Source organism: Apodemus sylvaticus, chromosome 23 (assembly GCF_947179515.1).
Source record: "Apodemus sylvaticus chromosome 23, mApoSyl1.1, whole genome shotgun sequence".
Taxonomy (NCBI): Eukaryota; Metazoa; Chordata; class Mammalia; order Rodentia; family Muridae; genus Apodemus; species Apodemus sylvaticus.
In genome coordinates, this window is record NC_067494.1 from 48,974,789 (window position 1) to 48,996,364 (window position 21,576).

The window sequence follows — 21,576 nt, forward strand, 5'->3', positions numbered from 1 at the left end:
CGGAAGCCCGAGGAGAGAGGAGAAAGGCGCTGAGTCATCAGAGAGCGCCGCACCCCTGAAGCCGGGGAGGCGGGGCGCGTGAGTCATCAGAGAGCGCCGCCATGGAGCCGGAAGCGATGGAGGTAGGGCGGAGCGCTGGGTCTCATCGCTTATTCCGAGTTGTTATTCCAGGAACCCGTCCTAGCAGGCCCGCAGCGGGAAACTGTCACGCGAGAGTGTGGGTGCGCTTACAAGCTATAGGGGAAGTCAATTTACAGAACACTGTGTTTGATGAGAGGAGGGAGGGATTGTGAAAAAAAAAAACGAAAAAGGTAAATCACCTCAGGGCTGGCATCTATCACTCTACACCCTTAACTTGGTGCTTCTGGGGCGGAAGTTGTGTTTCACACCAAGGTCGAGGATGCCAGGTTTCCTCTTCTCACACTCCCTTGTAAAGTATCTCTGATTTTTGTAACTGCGGTATAATAAAGGAATGCCGAAAGGAGTGATGCATTTGTTCAGAAACCCCCCCTCCCCCGAGCCTCCGAACTCTAGAGGCAGCAAGTGTGATTAACGAAACGATTCCAGTTTCACAATGAACATTTAAAAGAGATGCATAAAATACCCTCTGTTCGACACTGTTAATAAGCACTGTTCTACACATAGAGCTATTATGGTGTCCAGAAATCGTATCAATAGCTATTATGCCTTTGTTCAGTCTGTTAAGATAGGATTCTCCTTCCACTTGAATGTAACAGTGCCTTTTACGTTTTATGTTTCAGATTTTAACTGGGGATTCCATTACCACATGCCTTTCTCCGTTAGTGCATGACTTGATTTGTAACCTTGGGTTTGAACTCACAGAAATTTGTGATATCAATAACATTGTAACTCAAAATGGCGAAGTACTATGGAAAGCAATTACAGACCGTGTGAGCTACTCGGAATTAGGTTTGTATTCTCTCTGTACTTCAAGCGTCAGTTAATACTGTCACATTAGAAATTTGTTGTCCAGTAAAACCTTCATTTGTTCTTCTTGAAGAGCTGTATATCAGAGGAGAAATATGCAAAAGTCAAGAGATGCTTACTTAGGGGAAGAATGTAACCAGAAGGGCCAAGCAGCCAGGGCCTAAGAGATACTAGACTATTCTAGTATCTTAGGGTTTGGATCCACTGGTCACTAGCTATATATACCGCATGGATTCTCTGGATAAAAGACAAGACAGAATTGGGTAGCATCTCATCATGTTACACAGAATAGCACCTAATTAACAATATGAGTTATTTCTCAAATTCCATATTTTTGTAGTTGATCAAGAACAACTAAACCTGCAGCTACACATTCTGTTCTGGTAGCAAAACCGTTTATGTTCATTTCTATTGAACTGCAAGTATACTTACCATATGTCCAGTCATAAGCTGCTCAATTTTGTGGACATTTTGTCATTAAAGGATTTCTCTGATTTTGATGTTTTTTCCATCCCCTGACATAGAGCTGTGGAGTTAAAACATTTTCTCCTCCTATAAGGGCAAAGTCTGGACTATAGGAGAAGTGTGCAGCAGTTGGGTCCTGTGAGTGAGGCTATCCATCTACACATCTCATCTCTCACCAGAGTACAGTTTGAAATTCGATATTCACCATGGTACCAGTGGACAACTTACCCAGAGGTTTGGCATTTGCATCTCTTAGAAATGAAAGAGTTTACAAACTGGAAATCCTTGTTACTTGGCAAGTTAAGGGTATCTTTTTCCATCTTTGGTCTGCTGTCGCAAGCAGGCAGGTAGATACACGTAGTTAGATAAAATATACCGAAAGTTATATTTTATTATGCTCAGTGTCATCACATACTATTCATACTCTAAATTTCTCTTAGACGACACCAGGGATTGCCTTGTACATGAAGCTTCAGTTAATACTAGAACCCTAAAGCTATCTCCCTAATTATGTGACATGTCTTAGCTGAAGGTCAGGTCCACTCTTCAACAGAAGTTCCTGATTTGAGGGTCAGGGTCCTAGTGAGAACCTCCAACTGCAGGGCAGATCACATTGTCATCTCTCCAGATGTGCAGAGTAGAGCACTGCTCTTGGTCTCTGCTTGTATACTGTCCAGTGGTCGTCACAGGGTTCTAGGCCTGTGTCTGACTGTCTTGAGTGGGTGATGTCACTGAGTTCTGGTTATCAGGTGCAGCTTTCGGTGTAGTGGGGATCCTAACTACGTTATTTTTCCATGTATTAAAAGCATTTTTACTATGCTCACTCTCCCTTTCAACTTTGAAGAGATCCCTGGGACTGCAAAAGAAGTCTAAGTAGTTTATATCCGAGGCCTGAGTTAAAGATAATACTTTGAACAACTTTGTGGCTCAGTTAGGCTTCAGAAGATAAAGTCTACTTATGCGCATAGAACAGACCTCCCAGAGAGATAACAAGGTTAGGAGATCAGAGAGTAGGTGCTTGCTTTCTTAACAGTGAATTGAAAAGAAGGTAATAATATGGGGTAAGTTCTAATGCAGATCTTGTGTGCCTTGCTTTCTGTCTTTTCCTGTGTTTCATTTGACATGTTAAAGGACTTTAATAAAGCAGTACCTGTAGTATGTCTGATTCTAGAACAGTGAGGTTAGCTGCCTTATGGAAGAGCTAAACTAAAAATCATTATAGGAAAGAAGCACATCAGAATATTTGGTTTCAATTAATTATAATGCCAAATTTGTGCTTTGAACAAACATTTAAAGAACCTTCAAAGAATTCCTTAGGTATTAAATAATTTCCTTTATTATAGTGTTTCGATATAAGCTGTTTTTATTCCAAAAATTTTAAATCTTTAAATCTTTAAAGCTTGAGTTTGGTAATAGTAAATGAATAAACATTGTTGCCTTGAGAAACATCTTTCATTGATTCTGAGCTCTAGTGTGTGTCTTCCTCTCAACAGTTGTTTCTTGAGATATTTGATGCCTTGGAAAGCTCGCAGTCTGCTGCCATCTCCCTCAGCGTGATGAAACTAGCTGCCTGTCTGGAACGAGCTTTAGGCGATGTGAGTGTGAGAATCCTCACTGTCTGCTAGATTACCTGGATGAACACAGGAACTTCAGCTCTCCTGCTTTATATTACCGGTTTCCTGTAAAATACAATGATTCTCTTTGTACATGATTAAGAAATCCTAGTTCTTGAGATCTGGGAGATGAGTGAGTAAATAAAGATACTTACTTCATAAGCGTAAGCACTTCTTGAACTTAGATTACAGCACCTGTGTTCAAACAATAAAGCTACGTATGGGCTTCTAGACCTCCTGTGACACTATGCTGCGCAGAGAGGGGGTAGAGACAGGCGGGGTAACTGGGGCTTTCCGGCCTCCATTCTAGCTCCAGTTTTAGTAAGAGACATTGTCTCACAGGAGTATGGTGGAGTGGGATGGAGGACGCTGCCTTTCTCTGGCCCCTGGGCATGTGTGGTCACCTCTGACATGTGTGCCTGAAAGCACTCACACGTGCACAAGCTGATGAGCGTGCGCTCTCTCTCTCCCTCCCTTCCTCCCTCCCTCTCTCTCTCCCTCTCTCTCTCTCTCTCTCTCTCTCTCTCTCTCTCTCACACACACACACACAAAGGAAAGGAAATCTGTGTCTAAACACTTTTCATTGTTTATTTGTACCATACTTCATACATTATGCTCTGTTTTAAAGATATTACTGCTGATTGTCATGTAATTATGTGATGGCTGCTTGAATTTTAGGTATTTTTACTGATTGGGAAAGAATGTCCCTTTCTCCTAAGAGATCTTCTTGCATCTGCAGAGCTCACACAAGTCTTTGGACATGCCGTGGTAAGTGAGCAAATTAGACATAAGGCGGAGAGTAGCGGGCCGGGGCTGTGCCTTTGGTCTTCCAAAGCTCCGGCACTCTGGGAAGGCATTAACTATTTCACCGATTAAGTGTGTTCTTCTCTTCCTTCTGGAATTGTCCCGCTTCCACATATTCCACAGGGTCTCTCGCCCCAGATTGATGATGATAGAGTAACCATATGGATCCAGCCAGAGAGGCAGGCAGAAGCACGTCACTTTGTTCATTTACGTAGTCATGATGATATTTCTAAGTCACCATAGACTACATTTACCACTTTGGAATGGTAGTATTACATTTTTGTCCTAAAATACTTGTGTTTTTAACAGGTAGGAATTTATGCTCTTTGCAGCCATTCAGACTTATTCACACACATAATATGTGTGTGTGTGTGTGTGTGTTATATTCGCCTTTATACTTTACAGAATATTTTAGAGGGACTATAACCAAGAGACTTCAAACTAAAGGGTCATCCTGGTTGTACCAGAGATCCACCAAAGTCCCATTTGGGGCTGAGAGGCCATCTTCAGTGTACACACCTCCCCCAACAGCTCACTCCCTTGCCAGCTTGAAAATAATTTTCTGATGGAGAGCCCAAGATGAGCCTGGACTGCAGACTCTTGTTGTTTACTGAATCATTAAACATATTCTATTCCCATTAGCCATCTTCTTCTGAATGGCCACTTTCATCCTCTAGATGATTTTCTTAGCCGCTGATAAACAGGATATAAAATGGGGGACCGGGACAGAGTTCTGAGGCTGCCCCAGGGAGATGTAGCTGTTGGACATGGATGTTGGATTAAATCCCTCTGAGCTTTCCCCCTGCTGGTTCTGCTTAAGAGGCCCCAAAAGCGTTTTTCACTCTGCTCTCCAGCAGCCCTCCATAAACCAAGACGGTTTCCATGTCTTTTCTTGAGGGCTGACTGGTCTCTCTCCTGAGTCTTTGCAGGCAGGCAGGAACACAGGACTTGGACAAGGCCTAGCCGGGGCTGCTGGTCTCTTTTTTTTTTTTTTACCATATAGGCCCATGCTGTCTGGTATGGAGTTTGTATTTGCCACTTTCTGCTATGTCCAGATCCTGGGTGCCTCTGATGTCTCGTGTTAAAGCCGTACATTCTGAGTGCATGGCTAGCTTCTAGCATGCCGGGTCTGGTTTCTGAAACTCTGGGTTTATTGGCTTCACTTGTGTTACTTAAATGCACAGGGGGAAATATTATTGCCTTCCTCAAGGGTCTAGGGATAAATGAGTTGATGAATCATTAAGAAATGTGTCTAGAATGTGTTAAATACTCAGTAAATGTTGATTTCAGGCCAGTGAAATGGCTCGCTGGGGACAGGTGCCTGCCACCAAGGCAGACAATTCCAACCCTAGTGTGCACTTGGCTGACAACAATTCCAACCATAGCGCACACTTGGCCAAAGCAGAGACTCAGTTCCCTCAGGTTCTCCTCTGACCTCTAGACATTGGCACACACTAAATAAAAATGTAATAACATTCTCATGTTAGTTTCATTATTGTTACTACTTACACTAGCAGAAGATGCTGGCTTTCTTAGGTGTAAGGGAGAGCATGCATTTTAGGGCTGAGTTGACGTACTCCACGATTCGGTAATCTGCTGTCTCAATGGGTCAGATGGACGTCCTGAAAGTCTTCATCGGGTCTCCCTGTGGACTCAACCTGAGAAACGTCCTGTGGCACGGCTTTGCCTCCCCTCACGACATCCCTCCGAAGTAAGTGGCTGGGTCAATGGTGGCTCAGTGGCTGGCTCAGTAGCTTTCTCCTTAATCTGCTTAAGAATTTGCTGTGTTTTGAATTTCACAAGAAGAAATGATTCTTTGTGAAAGACAAAAGAATTTGAGACATGGATGGTGAAGTTGCACATCAACAGCCGAGCAACCAGAGTGGGATAGCGTGTGCTTCAGCGCCTTTGCCCCTGGGAAGAAGCATGGGCGCCTGGATCAGTGGAAAGCCCAGGCATTCTGACACAGCGCTAGCTTTCCTCTGTGTTGTACGGCTTCATCCCATCCACGAAGAGTTCTGAAGTTTGATGGTTTCCTTTCTTAATTCCCTTATTTTTTTTTAACATTTATTTATTCCCATATGTGCCACAGCATTCGTGTGGAAGTCAAAGGCAATAGTGGGGACCGGTTCTCTCCTTCCAAATGCAGGCCTAGGGATTGAACTCAGGGCATCCAGCTTGGCTGCAGATGCCTTTCCCCACTGACCCATTTCAACCCTCCCTGCATGATTTTAATACCCCTCTCTAAGAAATGTTCTGCGTATGTGGCTATATTCATTCTCCAGGGATCTCTGTTTCCCTCCCTAGATACTGCTCTACCATGTTGCTGTTGACGGCAGGACTGGGTCAGTTACTGAAGAGTTACCTTCACCACACCAAAGTCCCACTGGCACATCGACCTTCTGTGACACTCGCAAACTTAGAGGATGTGATTGTTTTTCCCGGTAAGTTCTACATTTCACACTCCCCCTTACTATGTCTTCACAGAAGCATTTACACAGTTGGTAAGTAGCATCAGACTTGAATTCTTGGTGAAATACTCCCCTGCCATTGCCAAGATAGCCTTGTGAGTCCCTGGAAGACCCTTTTAAACTTCACCTCTTCCCACCGCTCTGGGAGGCTGTTGGCCCCGAGAGTCACAGCTAGAGCTGGTGTCTTCCTCAGAGGCGCTGCCATTCAGAAATCTTGGGGGCATTCGTGGTGTGTGTTCTTCTCTCCTCTCACCTTGTCTGCATCTGTGCTTGTGGCTACTGTGTCAGCGGTGCCAACAGTAGAAAGTTGCTGTATTTTCTGAGAATACATCTTACTCTTCTAGGTCAGTGTCCCCAGCTAGGGCACCTTGAGCCCTACTCTCAGCTGCTGCCCAAGTCCCTGAAGAGATTCATTTGTCCACTTGTCCTCTTGGCACCTTCCTGAGGCCACTCCACTGTAGCTGAGGCCTCTCCTCTGTAGCCGAGGCCTCTCCACTGTAGCCGAGGCCTCTCCACTGTAGCCGAGGCCTCTCCACTGTAGCCGAGGCCTCTCCACTGTAGCCGAGGCCACTCCACTGTAGCCGAGGCCTCTCCTCTGTAGCCGAGGCCTCTCCTCTGTAGCCGAGGCCTCTTCTCTGTAGCCGAGGCCTCGCCACTGTAGCCGAGGCCTCTCCACCGTAGCCGAGGCCTCTCCACCGTAGCCGAGGCCTCTCCACCGTAGCCGAGGCCTCTTCTCTGTAGCCGAGGCCTCTCCACCGTAGCTGAGGCCTCTCCACTGTAGCCGAGGCCTCTCCACCGTAGCCGAGGCCTCTCCACTGTAGCCGAGGCCTCTCCTCTGTAGCCGAGGCCTCTCCTCTGTAGCCGAGGCCTCTCCTCTGTAGCCGAGGCCTCTCCTCTGTAGCCGAGGCCTCTCCTCTGTAGCCGAGGCCTCTCCTCTGTAGCCGAGGGCCAGGTGCTCTCCCTTCTTAGGGATGTTCTGCCCCAGGCCACAGTCATCAGCCCAGGGTGCTGACTGATTGGCATGTCTGTCCACATGTATTCCTGACATCTTTCCATTGCTGACTGTGGTTGTGTTTACAAAGATACTTGCTCTTTTACAGGTGTGACTTACGAGGTACTCACAGCATTAGAGACAGTAATGATGAAATCCAACTTCCTATTAAAAATTATGTTGCCATATTGGGAACTGGCAGTGAGCAAGTTCAAGTCCCACAGGTAACAAGGGTGGCACGGTGCTCTTGGTGCCGAGATGCCAGGCCTGCTCGGTGCCGAGGGGTAGAGGTGAGAGGTTTCAGATTAGGCTGAACGCACGACACCTTCCTCTGGTGACTCAGACAAGCCGTGACTGTTTAAAACACTCCGCATCATCCTCTTGGTGCCACGGATATAACGGTTTTTGTTGTTGTTAGAATAAGCTTCTTAGTATTTTAATGAGTTCTTACTATAAGTAAAACATTGTGCCTCTCATTAGAGAACTCTGGGGGCGTGGATAGGAAGACAGAGAAGCCACGTGTTCCCTCAAACACAAAGCCAGGCACAAGCCAGGCACAGAGCGTTTTCAGATGGTCCGGCCATCCGCAGATGCAGTGTTTATAGGTCCTTGATGACATTTGTTCTACTGAAACTACGAAAAATGCTTCATCAAGCTTTAAAACACCCCCCCATCCCCCGCCAAAAAAAAAAAAAAGGAAGGAAGAAAAATAGCTTTAAAGTCCTTATTCTATTTAGAATTGGATCCTAGTATTTTGCTTCTCATATTAGCCAGTTATGTATCCTTGTTTTCAGTGCCATACTGTTTGAGTGGAGGCTGCAGTGCAGTCACTGAGACACCTGCTGACATACTCCGGTCCCACAGGTTTGCCGACTGCGCCATGTTGTTGCTGTCACAGCTAGAAGCTGGACTCAGGAGAGTTTTTGCTGCAGTTAACAAATGTCCTGAGAGACTGCTCACAGCTGAGGTACATGTGTTTGTCACTCACTGCAACTATAGTTACTATGTTGATAAGTTTCTGTGCTTATTAAAAAGTTTTAAATACAGAAAATTAGCTGAGCGCTTGCCTAGTATGTGCAAAACCCCAGATTCAGTCCCCAGTCCCTTACACCACACACATACACACACACACACACACACACATGCACACATGCACTCGCCCCGTGTTTTGTTTTCTGTTACAGCACACATTTATTTGACTTGTGATTATGTAAGATAATCTGTTTCTAAATTGTCCTTTAAAATTCATGATGTTGTGAAAGCATTAGCATTTTCTAAAGCCAGAACTGCTTCCGATTTTGCGTATTACCACTGTTCTTTTTAATTGTTTCTCTTTTATATCTTCCCTTTTCTGCAGTCAACAATTCTGTATACCACGTTTGATGAAGTAAGTAGCCAAACTTGGAGACAAAAATGTGAAAAAATTGATTTTCTTTTAAGATACAAATTAAAACACAATGATTAGGGCTGGAGAGATGGCCCAGAGGTTAAGATATCTTGCTTTTCTTGCAGAGGATCTGGGTTTGGTCCCAAGCCCCCGTATATTGGCACACAGCCAGGTGTCGGCATGCACTCAGTACACATATGTACATGCAGGCAAAAATACTCATGCACATAAAATAAGTGAAATTAAAATACTACTACTAATAAAAACCCACAAAGATTAACTGTAAGCATGCTTACAGGAAAATGTTGACGGTTATAGGCAAGAAGAAGAAGCTAATGCAAGATTTAACTGTGCCTCTGGGGCTGGGCTTTAGTGAGTTGAACGTTTGTCTGGCAGTCATGAAGCTGTGGGTTCATGCTCAGCACTGAATACACCCAGCATGGTGGCACACACCTGTAATCCCAACACTTGTGAGGTAGATGCAGGATTTGAAGCCAATCAATCAATCAATCTTTCAGGTTAATATTGAGGCCCAATATTGTTACTCTTATTTCTGTAGTTGTGCAAAACACAAAGTTTGAAAATGGAAACAAATGGACACCATTGGCTATAACTACTGCTGTGAACAACTGTTTTTAACCAGGGCAACAACTTTAGAAATACAAAGATTCTAATTGCATGTGTACACATGAATGTCTGTCCATGTACATGTCTGGGTCTTGTGTATGTGGCCTATGTTCATGTGTCAGCTTATTGACTCGTCATGTTTGCTGTTGTAGATACTGGCACAGCACATGGGTGACGGTAGCATCAACCAGCTTCCGGGTCTCCTTGGAGAGCCTGTCATGGTAAAGCCCACGCATCTCCAGTCACACGTCTTCCTGGTTGTGAATGTCATTTGCAGTGTGCCCAGGAGCTAACCTGCTTAAGGATGTCACCGTGGCCTGTCACAATCACCATCAGAAGTGACTGCAGTGTAGGCCTCGTGTTTTATGAATGCCTGATGACTTGACTGTCCTCTTTCTAAACTTTTTATTTATCGAGTCTATGAATTTTTACTAAAGAAAGGACTATATATTTGTTTGTAAAACTTAGCAACAGTCAGATGTCTTTTAGAATAAGTGTTGGATGATACGATTAATGTTTTGGCCCATTTTTCAATCAAGGTTTTATATTTTATATGAATACTACAGTGAGTCTTCTCTACAGACTGTAGTAAATCCTTTTGTCTGTTCCACCTTACTGAGAGAAGAGCTGGATTACACTTCCCATTCCTTGTGTGACTTTGACATCCCTCCCTGCCCTCAGACAGCACGATGACTAATCTAGCTGATAACCTTTTTCTTTTGGTCTTGAGTCCCCTGGACTCCTCCTCTGCTGGCAGTCTGCCCACATCAGTGGCTTTCTGACTTTCCCCCATCGTCTTGTAGAGAGAGGCATTGGGCATGTGCTGTCAGAGGAGGGAGCAGCCATCTTTGTTGGCTTCAGGTGCAGGAGCAGTCCATGGAGAATGCAGGGGTAGCAGGGGGCCAAGGGACAGCTGCCTGGCTGTGCTCCTTCAAGCCAGAGCAGTGACTTGGGCTTCTTTAGGGAAGTTTGTCTTCCTTCCCTCGGTGGTTGGCGCTCCGCCCCCCCACAGCAGGCTGTACTGAACAAGGGCTCCCCACTACAGTTGCAGCTGTAGGATGGGGTGAGACTCACAGTTCCCGTCCGTCTAAAACCAAGCCAGGAACTGCCTGGGACCCCTGCCATTCTCTCTCCGTCTGCCCAGAACTCTAACTGAATGTGTCTCTGTTAATTCTAAAAGGAATTCTTGTGGGATCTCCTGAACTCTCAGGAGGGCCCTCGCATCCGGGATCGTTTAAGCCACGGGGAGATGAACCTACGAGAATTCCCAGAAGCAGCGGCCAGCCATCTCCTCTCCTTCTCCTTGGTGCTCCTGCTCAGATTCACCGAGGAGGACACACTGTCGGAACTGAAGGTACCGCCAGGGGAGGAGGGCGGCCTGCCGGCGGCATGCACCGCCGCAAGCAGCGAAAGGACACGTCTTCTTACATCTGTTGATAAGCTTTCATCTTAATTTGAGTTACAGTACTACTCTGTCAGAATATTTACACAAATACATTGAAAGTCAGGGTTCTGGAGTTAAAATAATTTGTCTTCTTTGAAATGCATTTCTGCCTCTGTTCTTGGGAAGGGGGGCTGCTTGAGTACCAGCCGGCAGCTGGTGTATTCCTCACTAAAGCACAGCCACAAGAAAACAAAGCCACAAGCCAACAAAAACAGTTTTTCTAAAATGTACTCAAAATATTTGTTTCCATCCCCTAAAGTATCTCTGTTTCTTCCACCAAGGTCAACAGAATCTTAGGTCCCTGGCCTGAGACTCAGGTGCACCTCCTCCTATCAGCCCATGCTTCCAGAAGGCCCCACCTGCCTGGGCTCTGCCTGCCAGGCGGCCTCTCCCTCTCCCTCTCCCTCTCCCTCTCCCTCTCCCTCTCCCTCTCCCTCTCCCTCTCCCTCTCCCTCTCCCTCTCCCTCTCCCTCTTCTTTTCCCTCCCCCTCTCCCTCTCCCTCTCCCTCTCCCTCTCCCTCTCCCTCTCCCTCCCCCTCTCCCTCTCCCTCTCCCTCCCCCTCCCCCTCCCCTTCTCCCTCTCCCTCCCCCTCCCCCTCCCTCTCCCTCTCCTTCTCCCTCCCCCACCCCCTCCCTTTCCACCATCCCATTCCACCCTCCCCCTCTCCCTCCCCCTCCTCTCCTCTCGCCTCTCTCCTCTCTCCTCTTTCTCTCTCAGAGAAGTGGCAAATAGCTTCCAACAGACCACAACAATCTTACAAAGGAAAACGTTTAATTAGGGTTAGCCTACAGTTTCAGTGGGTCAGTCCATTATCATTACGGTCAAAACATGGCAGCCTGCAGACAAACATGGTGCTGGAGAGGAGTCGGGATCCTATATCTGGATCCACAGGCAGCAGGAAGAGAAACACTGTGCCTGGCTTGAGCATATGAATCCTCAAAGCTCACCCCAGTGACACACTTCCTCCAGGAAACCTCACCATGTCCTAACAGCGCCACTCCCTATGGATCTCTTCCTTCCCATGCTAAGGCAGTCCAGTTAAGTACTGAACGTGCAGTTCCTGGGCGCTATCATCTGTTCTTACTAGCCGTGTCAGTGGTAAAACCCAAAGAGCAAGTTACACAACATGATTGGCCAAGTGTTGGACATGCCCACAAGTGCCTGCTAAACTGGTGGAACAGAATATTTACATTTCTGAAACTAATGATTTTGATGTTTTAAAGTAAATAGCTTCAGTTGTAATAGGGTAGGTGACACTTTTGTTTTCAGTTTCAATGCTTGACAGTTATTTTTAAAGCTGTTTAAAAGTCTAAGCAAAGTTGACATCAAGGCATCAGGAATCCCCACTGCTAGAAATGAAAACTGTTGAAAGTTGGACGTCCCCGCTTCCTTCCATGGGAAGCAGCGCTTTGTCCTTTGCAGCATTCTCGTTAGCTGTGTTTGGGGGTCTCTGCTGTGCTTGTTCTTTCTGTCAGTTGTCTGTCATTCAACTGCAGTTGCAGACCGTCACTTATCTAAGTGGTCTCCATGGATGTGCGGGCCGTCCTTTGACTGTCTCTGACTGTCAGGGCGAGCTGACGGACTGTGCTCACTCGGACGGGAGTGTTAGTGAATTTGCAGAGGTAAAGCCCTGTGGCGAGCAGGAAGAACTGTCTGCTTGGTTTTGCTCTCAGTGGTGGCTGTCACTCCTTTCCGTCTTGTGCTCACATGTGTATTTCCTTCTGGTTTATTAACCTCACTGCTCTTCTCAGTGATGTGACTTGTCTTTAACTCTGGATTCTTTCTTTCCCTTGGCTTCTGCCTTCGATGTCATTCTTGAAAGCTTCTTTGCATTCTAAAACTTATAAAAATATCCATAATTTTCCTAGTGGTTTTTTGTTTTGTTCTGATTTTACCATTTCTCCAAGTAGAATTTAGTACCTTTGAGGGGTGAGATAGAGCATCCAGCTTTATGTTTTCTTGTTAAAGTTACTAGTAGCTTTCCCAGACTCCATGTGGAGAACTGGTATCTCTCTTTTGTGTCACCAGGACCCAGCCCTGGGCTCTCCTGCTAGAAGCTCTGCTCTTTGTTGAGTCTTCAGTTTAGTACTTTCCAGATATTAAAGACAACTCCCATTCCTGTGGCCTTAGAATTGTCTGTTCTCACTGTTTCTGTTCCACGTGAGCTATGTCATTAAAGTAGACACAGACCCAGAAAACACACGGAGAATAGTGTAGAATCACATAGGGAAACTGACGCCTTTTACTATATTGAGCACTACTCAAAAACTAAGGCTAGAGTTCAGCTGGTAGGGTGCTTACCAGCATGCATGGATACCTGGGTTTGCCCCAGCCTGCATGAACCAGGCGTGGTGGCACATTCACTCAGGAGGCAAAGGCAGAAGGATTCAGAGGTCATCCTTAACCAAGTAGAGTTTGAGACCAGCTTGGGATATATAAGACCCTGTCTCAAAGACAAAAGAAATTATCGAGAGCAAGTAGGTCCTGACTTGAGGCCTGTGGTGAGCCCACCCTCCCATTTAAGGTTGCTTTGGCAACCCACAGACTCCCACGGTGCCCTTCCTGTTTCCACATTCTATACTCAGGGTTCTGTCTTAAGATACGTCTTGATCTTTTACTCAGTGTTATTCCATTGCTTGAGGAAGTCACTATCACTTCCTGGAGAGGCACTTGCATTCTCAGTCCCCTCCTCTTTCCTCAACACAGCAGCCAGGCCCTTCCCCACACATCATGTCCCTCTGTGCAGAGGCTGCCTGTGCGTTCTAAGAAATGGAGTTTCTAGAGCAGGAGTGGGTGCCCTCTCCCGTCCGTCCGTCCCAGCACTCACCCGAGATTTGGCAGTACTGCTATGAGGATGCTGCCCATGGCGTGGCTGTGACTTCCTGTCAGTGAGTGAAGGTTGGCACATGTCCTGGCACTTCAGTCTGCTGCTGTCCCAGTCATTCCCTCTGCGCCATCGAGAGCACAGCAGCCCCTGCTTCTGGCTTGGACCAGCTTTTGGCTCCACAACCTTTCATTGTTTCCAGGGGACGACTTGGCTTTTCAGTCACACGTTTACATCAGTTACACACTCTGTTAGTTATATATCAGTTAGAATATACTTTAATACTTTATGTCTTTTAAATATTTATGTCTTTGGCAATTAACTGCTTATGGTCATGTACTTTCCTTCTAATTGTATTGATTTTTCAGTCCTTACAGATGCTTCCATTCATTTTGGGATCTTTTTCTCCTTGTACCTTTGTAGCTTTGCTGTGTTGGACAGGGTGCATGGGATCTTTGTAAGTCACTATGGTTGGTCAGCCCTATTTGACCGCTTTGTTGGTTATGGTTGACCACCAGGTCCGTCCTACTTTATTGAAGAGCTTTACCATGCTTCAGCTGAATAGAGTTATTTTGAAGATAGTAGTGGAAGGCTACGACTCTAAATGGCATGATGCAGAAGAAGGCACAAACCCCAGCACAGACCCATAGCGACTGCTATCACTGTTTCTACACCAGGAGGAAGCAGCAGTACAGTTGCTGGTCAGTCTTGCAGAAGGATACAGGTCCCGCTGCCACCCAGCCTTCCAGCTTCAAAAGCAGGTATGCACTGCAGGGGCGGGAGAAGGGACACCACTCCTCCTTCAGATGCATCAGCAGGGTCCCAGGGCTTTGTCCTCACAGATTTCCTGACCAGTTGGTCATTTCCTGTGTGGCCTGGTCAAGTTGCTCAGTCTACTGTGCTTGCAGCTCAGGTTCTATGTCGTAGCGTGAAGGTGGTTTTAGTCTCAGGAATGACATGTGGAGTAGTTAGTGTGGATCCTGGCTGACTGCTCCGTCACTGCCCAGAGGGAGAAGCAAGTTTTACCAAGTAAGAGATGTCATTTTTTCATCTACTATAAAAGACAAGCTTTTATTAACTTATAATTTTAAGCAAACTTTCCACCAGGTAGTTCCAATTTAGAGATTAGCTCAAATGCTTTCTGTTTTTTTATTTTATTTCATTTTTTTTTTTTTAAGATTGTATGGACGAGAGTACAGGTGCCCTTGGAGGCCAGAGGCTTCTGATCTCCTAGAGCTGGAGTCAGAGGTAACTGTGAGCCACACAACAGGTGCTTGGAATTGAACTCAAGTCCTCTGCAAGATTAGTATATGGTGTTAACTACTGTGCCATCTTCCCAGGCCTCAGATGATTTGTTTTGTGCACGGCAAGAGACAGGACCAGAACAATCCCCATGAATGCCACACTCAGGATAGCTGTTGCATAGATGCTGGTACATGCTTGCAGGGAAAGGCCTAGAGAGGCCATGCTAGAGACCCCGGCCTGACCAGTGCTGACAAAAGCATCCACTGTGAGACCTTTCCTGGGAAGAGGTGAGAGGCCCCACAAAAGATCAAAGAGACTGTCCACCTGAATCAGCCTCAGTCACCTGTGAGCTTTAGGGAGTTATGGGATTCTAGATGTCTGGGACGTCCATCCCAGCACTTGAGACAATTCACCAAGGATGCACTGCAGAGTCCCCACCCATATCCAGCTGACGTCAGCTAAGCCGGCAGTGCCCTCTTCCCAGCAGTTGCCTTCTGCTTTTATAACCTTGGCGAGGGGCTTTGACTCTCGTCAGTTCTGTGAGCTCCAGCCTTGAAAAGCTCTCTCTAGAAGGGACGTTTCAGGTAGGAAACAGCTAGAGCAGTGCAGTGACAATGTCCAGGTCATCAAATCCGCCCCATCCCCATGTCAGTGGGCTCTGGTTTGGAGGCAGGAGCATGGCTGGTGTCCCCCATGCATCTGCTTTCCAAGATATCCTTAGAAAGGTAGATACCAGAACGTACCTACAGGTATTTTAAAGAGACGGTGAGGGCGGGAGAGACAGGTTCTGGGTGATGACTGACTGCTGAGCCTCTAAGCCTGTCTGGAGACAGTCTCCCTTTGCTGGCCCCTTCTCTGGCCTTGGCAGCCCCTGGCTATTTTGGACTCTCGCCTCTTATCCGTCTTCTAATTGGTGACAGTCCTGTGCTTTGTAACCAGGTTGCCCTGGTTATCACCCCTGCAGAGAATCGCTCACGTTCAGCGGTGTCACACGGCTGCCTCTTCATTTGCTCCTGTTTTCATGGGTCAAAGCCTGCCGAAGGTTCCTCTGTGAGGCGTCCTGGGGCTGCTGACCAGTCACTGACAGTGTTGGCACACCTCCATCATCTGTGCCGTGCACTCTCACTCACACAACGCTTGCCTAAGCTAGTCACACAGTTCAGAGGAGGGGAGGTGGGCTGCCTCTTAAGTGAGGGGTCATGCCGCAAACATGGTCCTAACCACAGCAGTAGTCTGAACTGTTCGTGTGAAGTACTTGGGCTTGCCATATGGCTTTCAGATATGCAGCCTGTAACCATTTGACAGATATTTTCTAGGAAGTGATTCAATATCTGCAACAGTCGAAAACATCTGTCTGAGATCCCGTAAAACCTACGACTCAACTCTTTCCTCTCAGGTGCTGAACTGTGAGAGAAGCCTCAGGGTGTGGCCTGTGCCGCCCTTGCCAGAAGAGTGTTGTCAGGAAGTAGGCAGGTGCGTGTCCCCGGGGCTGCTGCACGTGTCCCCTGGGTCGTAGGCATCACTCCTGGACGTTGTAGTGGGCACCAGGTGCCCATCTTCCTCCCTGTGGAGAGCTGTTAGAAAGCCTTTGGGAAGGGAACTTTGGGCGCAGCAGTCGGCGGTGAGCACAGCCTGGAAGATCAAGGGCCCTTCAGCCGGGGTCAGCGATATGACAAAGGTCTGGACGCAGGAGGGCGAGAAGTGGGGACATGGGGAGGGTGGGGCAAAGCAGACTCGCCTTAGACCAAGGTTGCTGTGCATTAGGCATAATTTTGTATTACCAATAAGGAAGGAGTTTTAATTATTGGAATATACCTTTAAATATTGTGTCTTCAGATTGGAAGGTAATTCTGACGCCTGTGACTGCAACTCTTTAATTAGCAAGATTCTGTGTGAGCTCTGCCGCTACGTGCCCGGGAGTGCCTGTGCTGCAAATGGCTTGGTCGGGCTTCCCTCGGAGAAGTGAGTACTGAAGCGGCGGAACTGGAGAATTTAATGATAGCAGACTTACTGTTTCCGTTCTAAATTTCAGCAGTTTAGTATTGTGCCCCAAACGGGGTCCACGTGCCTAGTGACGTCAGTCACACCCTCGTGCATGCTGTTCGCTGCAGTTGCATTTTCCCTGCTGGGTCTCTTCCTGAGGTTCCACTTCAGATTCAGGGAAAAGGAGCTGGCAGTGACTGGTACCGTGTGTCCCCTGATTGTTACGCTGTCACTTGCAGGTGGTCCCAGCTGCTCAGTGGACTCTGTAGCACACGCATTCCTACCCTGTTCTGCCCCAGAATCGTTCTAGAAGTCCTAGTTGTGCTCCGAGGCATCAGCTTGCAGTGCCAGCGCGTGTCCGACCAGGTCATCGCCTCCTTGCAGCTGAGACACAGGCAATGGGTGGAGCGTAGGTTGCGCTCAAGGCAGCGTCAGAACTATGTACGCATGCTCAGCAGGTAGGCCGCCCCCACCCCGCCCCATCAGCGCCCCTCTTGCTCAAGCGTGAGTGACTGCCGATCTTTTCAGAGAGTAGTTACAGTGTATACCGGCTTATAGAACTTTTAAATTTGGCCTTTCGGTGTGGTCCCACCATCCAAAATGACCATCCGGGTTTAAGCCCTGGAACTGTTCACTTGAATTTGCTGGCACTACTGTTCTTCACAGTTTCTTTAGAAAAACCTGCTTGGGGCACATTTCTAGAACTCTGGGCTAAATGGTTGGTGTTTCTACTACTGTCACTGCACATACATATGTGCTCCTTGCCTTCCGTATGTTTCTCACTCGTGTAGTGTATATATGGAGTACTGTTTCAGTCCCCTCCCAAAATGGAGCGAAGGATTTGTAAGCATCCCCCTGGTCTCATGGGAAAAACAAGGTCTGGCTATAAATGGAATTTCTTGGAATCTGGCAAAGTTAAGCACACTTTCTGCTCTTGTAAGAGTCCTGTCCTGGATGATCTGCTACAGAAGGTGCTGCTGGGCACAGAGCAGGACCCAGCAGCAGGCTGGGGACAACTGGGACTGAGGCAGACTAGGAGCACTTGCTGCAGCCTGGGGGTAGCGTCACCTTGTGTTCTGAATGTGAAGAGCAAGGAGGGGCTGGGCTACGCGTCCTGTAGGCTTGAAAGATAGGCACTGGGCCGGGCGGGGCGAGCAAGGGCCGAGCAGGACTGAGGAATGGTCCTCCCGGGTGTTTGCTTTTAAAGGTCTCGGCAAAACAACTCCATATTTTTTTGTTTTGTTTTTGGCTTTTTTCCCCTTTGTGTTTTGTTTTTTCATTTTAATTTCTGTGGTAGTTTTATGTGGTGTGTGTAGTATGTGTGTATGGTGTGTGTGTGCTGTGTGTGTGTGGTGTGGTGTGTGTGATGTGTGTGTGTGTGTGTGTGTGTGTGGTGTGGGTGTGTTTGAGACAGAGCAAGCGTGTTTACAGACATAAAGCTGAGTATGTAGGGAGATGGGGAGGATTTGGAACATTTGGGAAAGGGGAAAAGTATGATCAAAATACACTGTATGAATTTTGTAATGACATAAAAAGGTGTTGATGAGGTGAAGGGTTGTTTTTCCTTATGAAACCGGAAAGAACTTGGTCAGGACGGTGACCTGCTTTCCTCCTCCTTCAGTATTGGGCTTCTGCGTGCCGTGCTTTCCCTGCTGTCATTGCTCCTCGCACTGGAGTTGGTCAGTGTTCACGCTGTTCATGGCAAAGGCGCTCAGGAGCAACAGCAGTATCTGAGGTAAGGCACGCCTGCTCAGGAGAGAGGGCATGGTGCCGAGGTGGTCTTAAGAAAGGTGGACTCTTCTTGGCTATTCCCTTGGCGATGGTTTTTAAATCCCCACAGGCTCTCCTTGGTCCTTGGCTGGTCTTCTCTGTGCATTGGATCCTAAGTTTGCGGATCACAAATTTGAACCTGATTTACTTGCGACCCCACTCAGCTTGTCAGGCTGTAGTTCTGTGCCCAGGTGCATACTGAGTGCAGACTGTGGAGAGGGCCTTGCAGGAGGGTCATAGGTCAGGGCCATGAGGCAGATCCTACCACATCCAGGTGACTCAGTTAGCCATATTAGTTGTATATAGCTGATAGTTTCAAACTTAAGGATTCTACTTTTCAGCCACATCCAGATCTAGGGAATCTGAAAGGAAGATAATCTTTTATGTACACCACTCCACATATGGAGATCCCAGTGCTCATGACACCCCCTGGACAGGGCTGTAAAATGGCGTGTCATGGTCAGTTGACTACAGCACTGTGACGCAGCCTTCATCTGTGTCCACAAGTTTTTCATAAATTAGTCAGGGAATAGGAGTCCTTACATATTGTAGCATCTTATGGATTGAAGTAGGGTGTGTATGAGAGGGCTGCGTGCCTATGTGTTTTAGACAGGGTTGCCCTGACTGGCCCTGACTCACTGTATAGACCAGGCTGGCCTTGAATTCACAGAAGTCAGCCTGCCTCTGCTTTCTAAGTGCTAGTATTTAGATTACTCTAGGGGAGGGGACTGGGGGAGGTGGGGAATTATGAAAGTCAAGGAACAGCCCCAGCCCCTCTGGCGACTAAGTCCAGGTCTTCAGGACTGTGTGGCGAGTGCCGTGCCTGCTGCACCATCTCACCTGCTCTGTACTGGTCAGTGTTTGTTGTCAACTTGAAGACCTGGAGTCTCAAGTTCTAGTTGAGGAGTTTTCTGGATCAGGTTGGCCTGTGGGCATGTCTGTAGGGATTGTCTTGTTAATTGATGTGAGAGGGCGGAGACCATGTGGGTGGCACCATTCCCTGGTTCTGACCGTCGACTATGTGAGAGGAGAGAGGGTCAGCCGAGTACCCAACAAGCAGGCAGCATCCCTGCATCCGTGTCTCTCTGCTGTTGACTTCTGTGCAGTGATGGACTGTCATCTGGAATTCTAAGCCAAATAAGTCCTCTTCTTCCCCTCTGTTGATTTTTGTCAGGTTATTTTGTCACAATAACAGAAATGAAAGTAGGGCATGGATGGACAAGTAGAGCCTTGGCAAGTGTGTGCAGGGCTGGTGACTACATTGGGGCACTCGCCTTAGCACCACTGGTGACAACATTGGGTATTGAGCCTTAGCACTGGTGGTGCTTGCCCTGGAACTTCTCTGTGTACTATGTGATACTGTCACCCATGATATCTGGCCACATGCTGATGCAGCCTCTCAGTATCCCTGAGGAATAAACCTGTCCCAGAGGAGAACCACTCCCCAGACAAAGGCCCTGTGGGCTTCACTGTGCCATTCCTATAGCATATCTTGATGAAAAAAAAAATGTAAACAACTATGGGGAAGTCTATGGTACTGGAAAAACTGGGGGTAAACCTGAGAATGTAAAAGTGCAGTGTATCATAATGAGTTGGAAAGTGCTTCCATCTTAAGGGATAACTTTAAGGAAGACTGCTTTTGTTAGTGGCCACTGTGTCATCGTAATGGTGTTTCTCTTCAGAGAGAAACATCAACACAAGGAAAGAAAGCCAAGCAGTGCAGCCTCAGCACCAGAGGAACTTGTGGGCAGGACCCTCTCTCACCGTGTGTCTGTCCTCTGTCAGTCTGAGCCAGATGGCCCTGCAGTCTCTGGAACTGTTCCATCACTTAGAAGCACCATGTCAAGATCTAAGAGTGGGAAAAGAATCTCGAGTCTTACAAGACCCATCCCAGTGTGGAGAGCATTGGCCCCAGCATTCCAGCCTTCAGCCTTTCTCTACCAGTTTCTCCTATTTTCATTTTGCATGCATTTCTTCTTCTTGAATCCAAACAGTTGTATTTTTAGTAATATTTAGCAATATTTCCAAGAGAAGCCAAGACATGTCTGCTGCTACATTCCATAATAGAACAGACATAGACGCTAACATTTCTCACTGTCCTTTTAACAGGTTCTTAAAGTTGGTCCTACAGTACACTGAGAACCTAGTGGTCTATACCAGCCGAGAGAAGAACAAATGGAATGAAACCATCACTTTTACACATGCAGTTTTGTTAAGAATTTGGACTTTCAGTGAGAAAAAACAAATGTTAATACATTTAGCCAAAAAACCCCACACAAATAAAGTTGATACAAGCTGATAGAGAAATCATGAATCAAGCTATTTTTGTTTGTGACACTGAGCTATACAGGAGGCCTTGGTAGCACTTGGTGGCAGCTGCACATCTTGTCTGTCCCATTGAATTTTACTCCCCACGATCCCCAACTCACAGTCAGCCTCTGGATGAAAGTAAAAATACCAAGTTGCTGTTCAAAACTTGGGAGTTAATTGTTCCCTCAGATTTAGCATCTTTAAAGGAACATCATCTCCGTGGTGCCCTCTCTCCAGTGAGTCACATAAAGAACACATGGTCCACAGACAGGTTATACACTTCAAGGACATCTGGTTCTCATGCATACAGACCTGTCCTTGTGTCATCAGGAGCACAGGATCCTGGATCCTGTACTGCATCACTTGAAGGGAGCGGAACCCACATGCATGAAGATATGTCCTGCGTCACATCAGAGAAACATAATTCCTGCGCATGCCTTTCTCAGCCCGTCACTCCAAGGACACGCCTGCCTTTCTGTGTGTCGTCACTTGTTGCGTAGCAGCAAGGGGCACAGGAGGTCTGCTCTGTTACCGTAGTGCGGAAGTTGATAGCCATCCCAGAAGGGCAAGGCCAGAGTTTGTCCTTTGAAATTAAATCTTCACACTTCAGCGCAAGCCATCAGGCCTTGCTCCGAACCTGCCTTGTTAATTAAGTGATTTTTAAAAACATTTACCATGAGCTCTATGTGGCCT

General features: G+C 47.0%; 1 protein-coding gene across 8 annotated transcripts; it reads left to right on the top strand.

The window, feature by feature from the left end:
• On the top strand, positions 1–21,562 carry Ermard (ER membrane associated RNA degradation). Of its 8 annotated transcripts, none has more exons than XM_052169463.1 (18): positions 1–122; positions 762–930; positions 1,508–1,647; positions 2,907–3,008; positions 3,705–3,794; positions 5,444–5,541; positions 6,138–6,274; positions 7,402–7,516; positions 8,157–8,259; positions 8,650–8,679; positions 9,459–9,527; positions 10,487–10,660; positions 14,253–14,336; positions 16,217–16,293; positions 16,657–16,782; positions 17,043–17,261; positions 18,425–18,538; positions 20,683–21,562. In XM_052169463.1, exons 1-18 carry the CDS (start codon positions 102–104, stop codon positions 20,870–20,872), a joined length of 2,058 nt encoding a protein of 685 aa, XP_052025423.1. In that variant the 5' UTR covers positions 1–101; the 3' UTR covers positions 20,873–21,562. The 8 variants fall into 8 exon arrangements, with proteins under 8 accessions (XP_052025423.1, XP_052025424.1, XP_052025430.1 ...); XM_052169469.1 differs by lacking the exon at positions 1–122 and adding an exon at positions 130–221; XM_052169464.1 differs by lacking the exon at positions 18,425–18,538.
• The last annotated feature ends 14 nt before the right edge of the window (positions 21,563–21,576 follow it).

What these genes read in the sequence shown, in the direction of transcription:
- Ermard (XM_052169463.1), top strand. Translation starts at nt 102, where the DNA reads ATGGAGCCGGAAGCGATGGAG. An exon ending in AGTGGACAACTTACCCAGAG is followed by an intron (nt 1,648 to 2,906) that starts GTTTGGCATTTG and finishes TCCTCTCAACAG; the next exon opens with TTGTTTCTTGAGATATTTGA. An exon ending in GGATGTGATTGTTTTTCCCG is followed by an intron (nt 6,275 to 7,401) that starts GTAAGTTCTACA and finishes GCTCTTTTACAG; the next exon opens with GTGTGACTTACGAGGTACTC.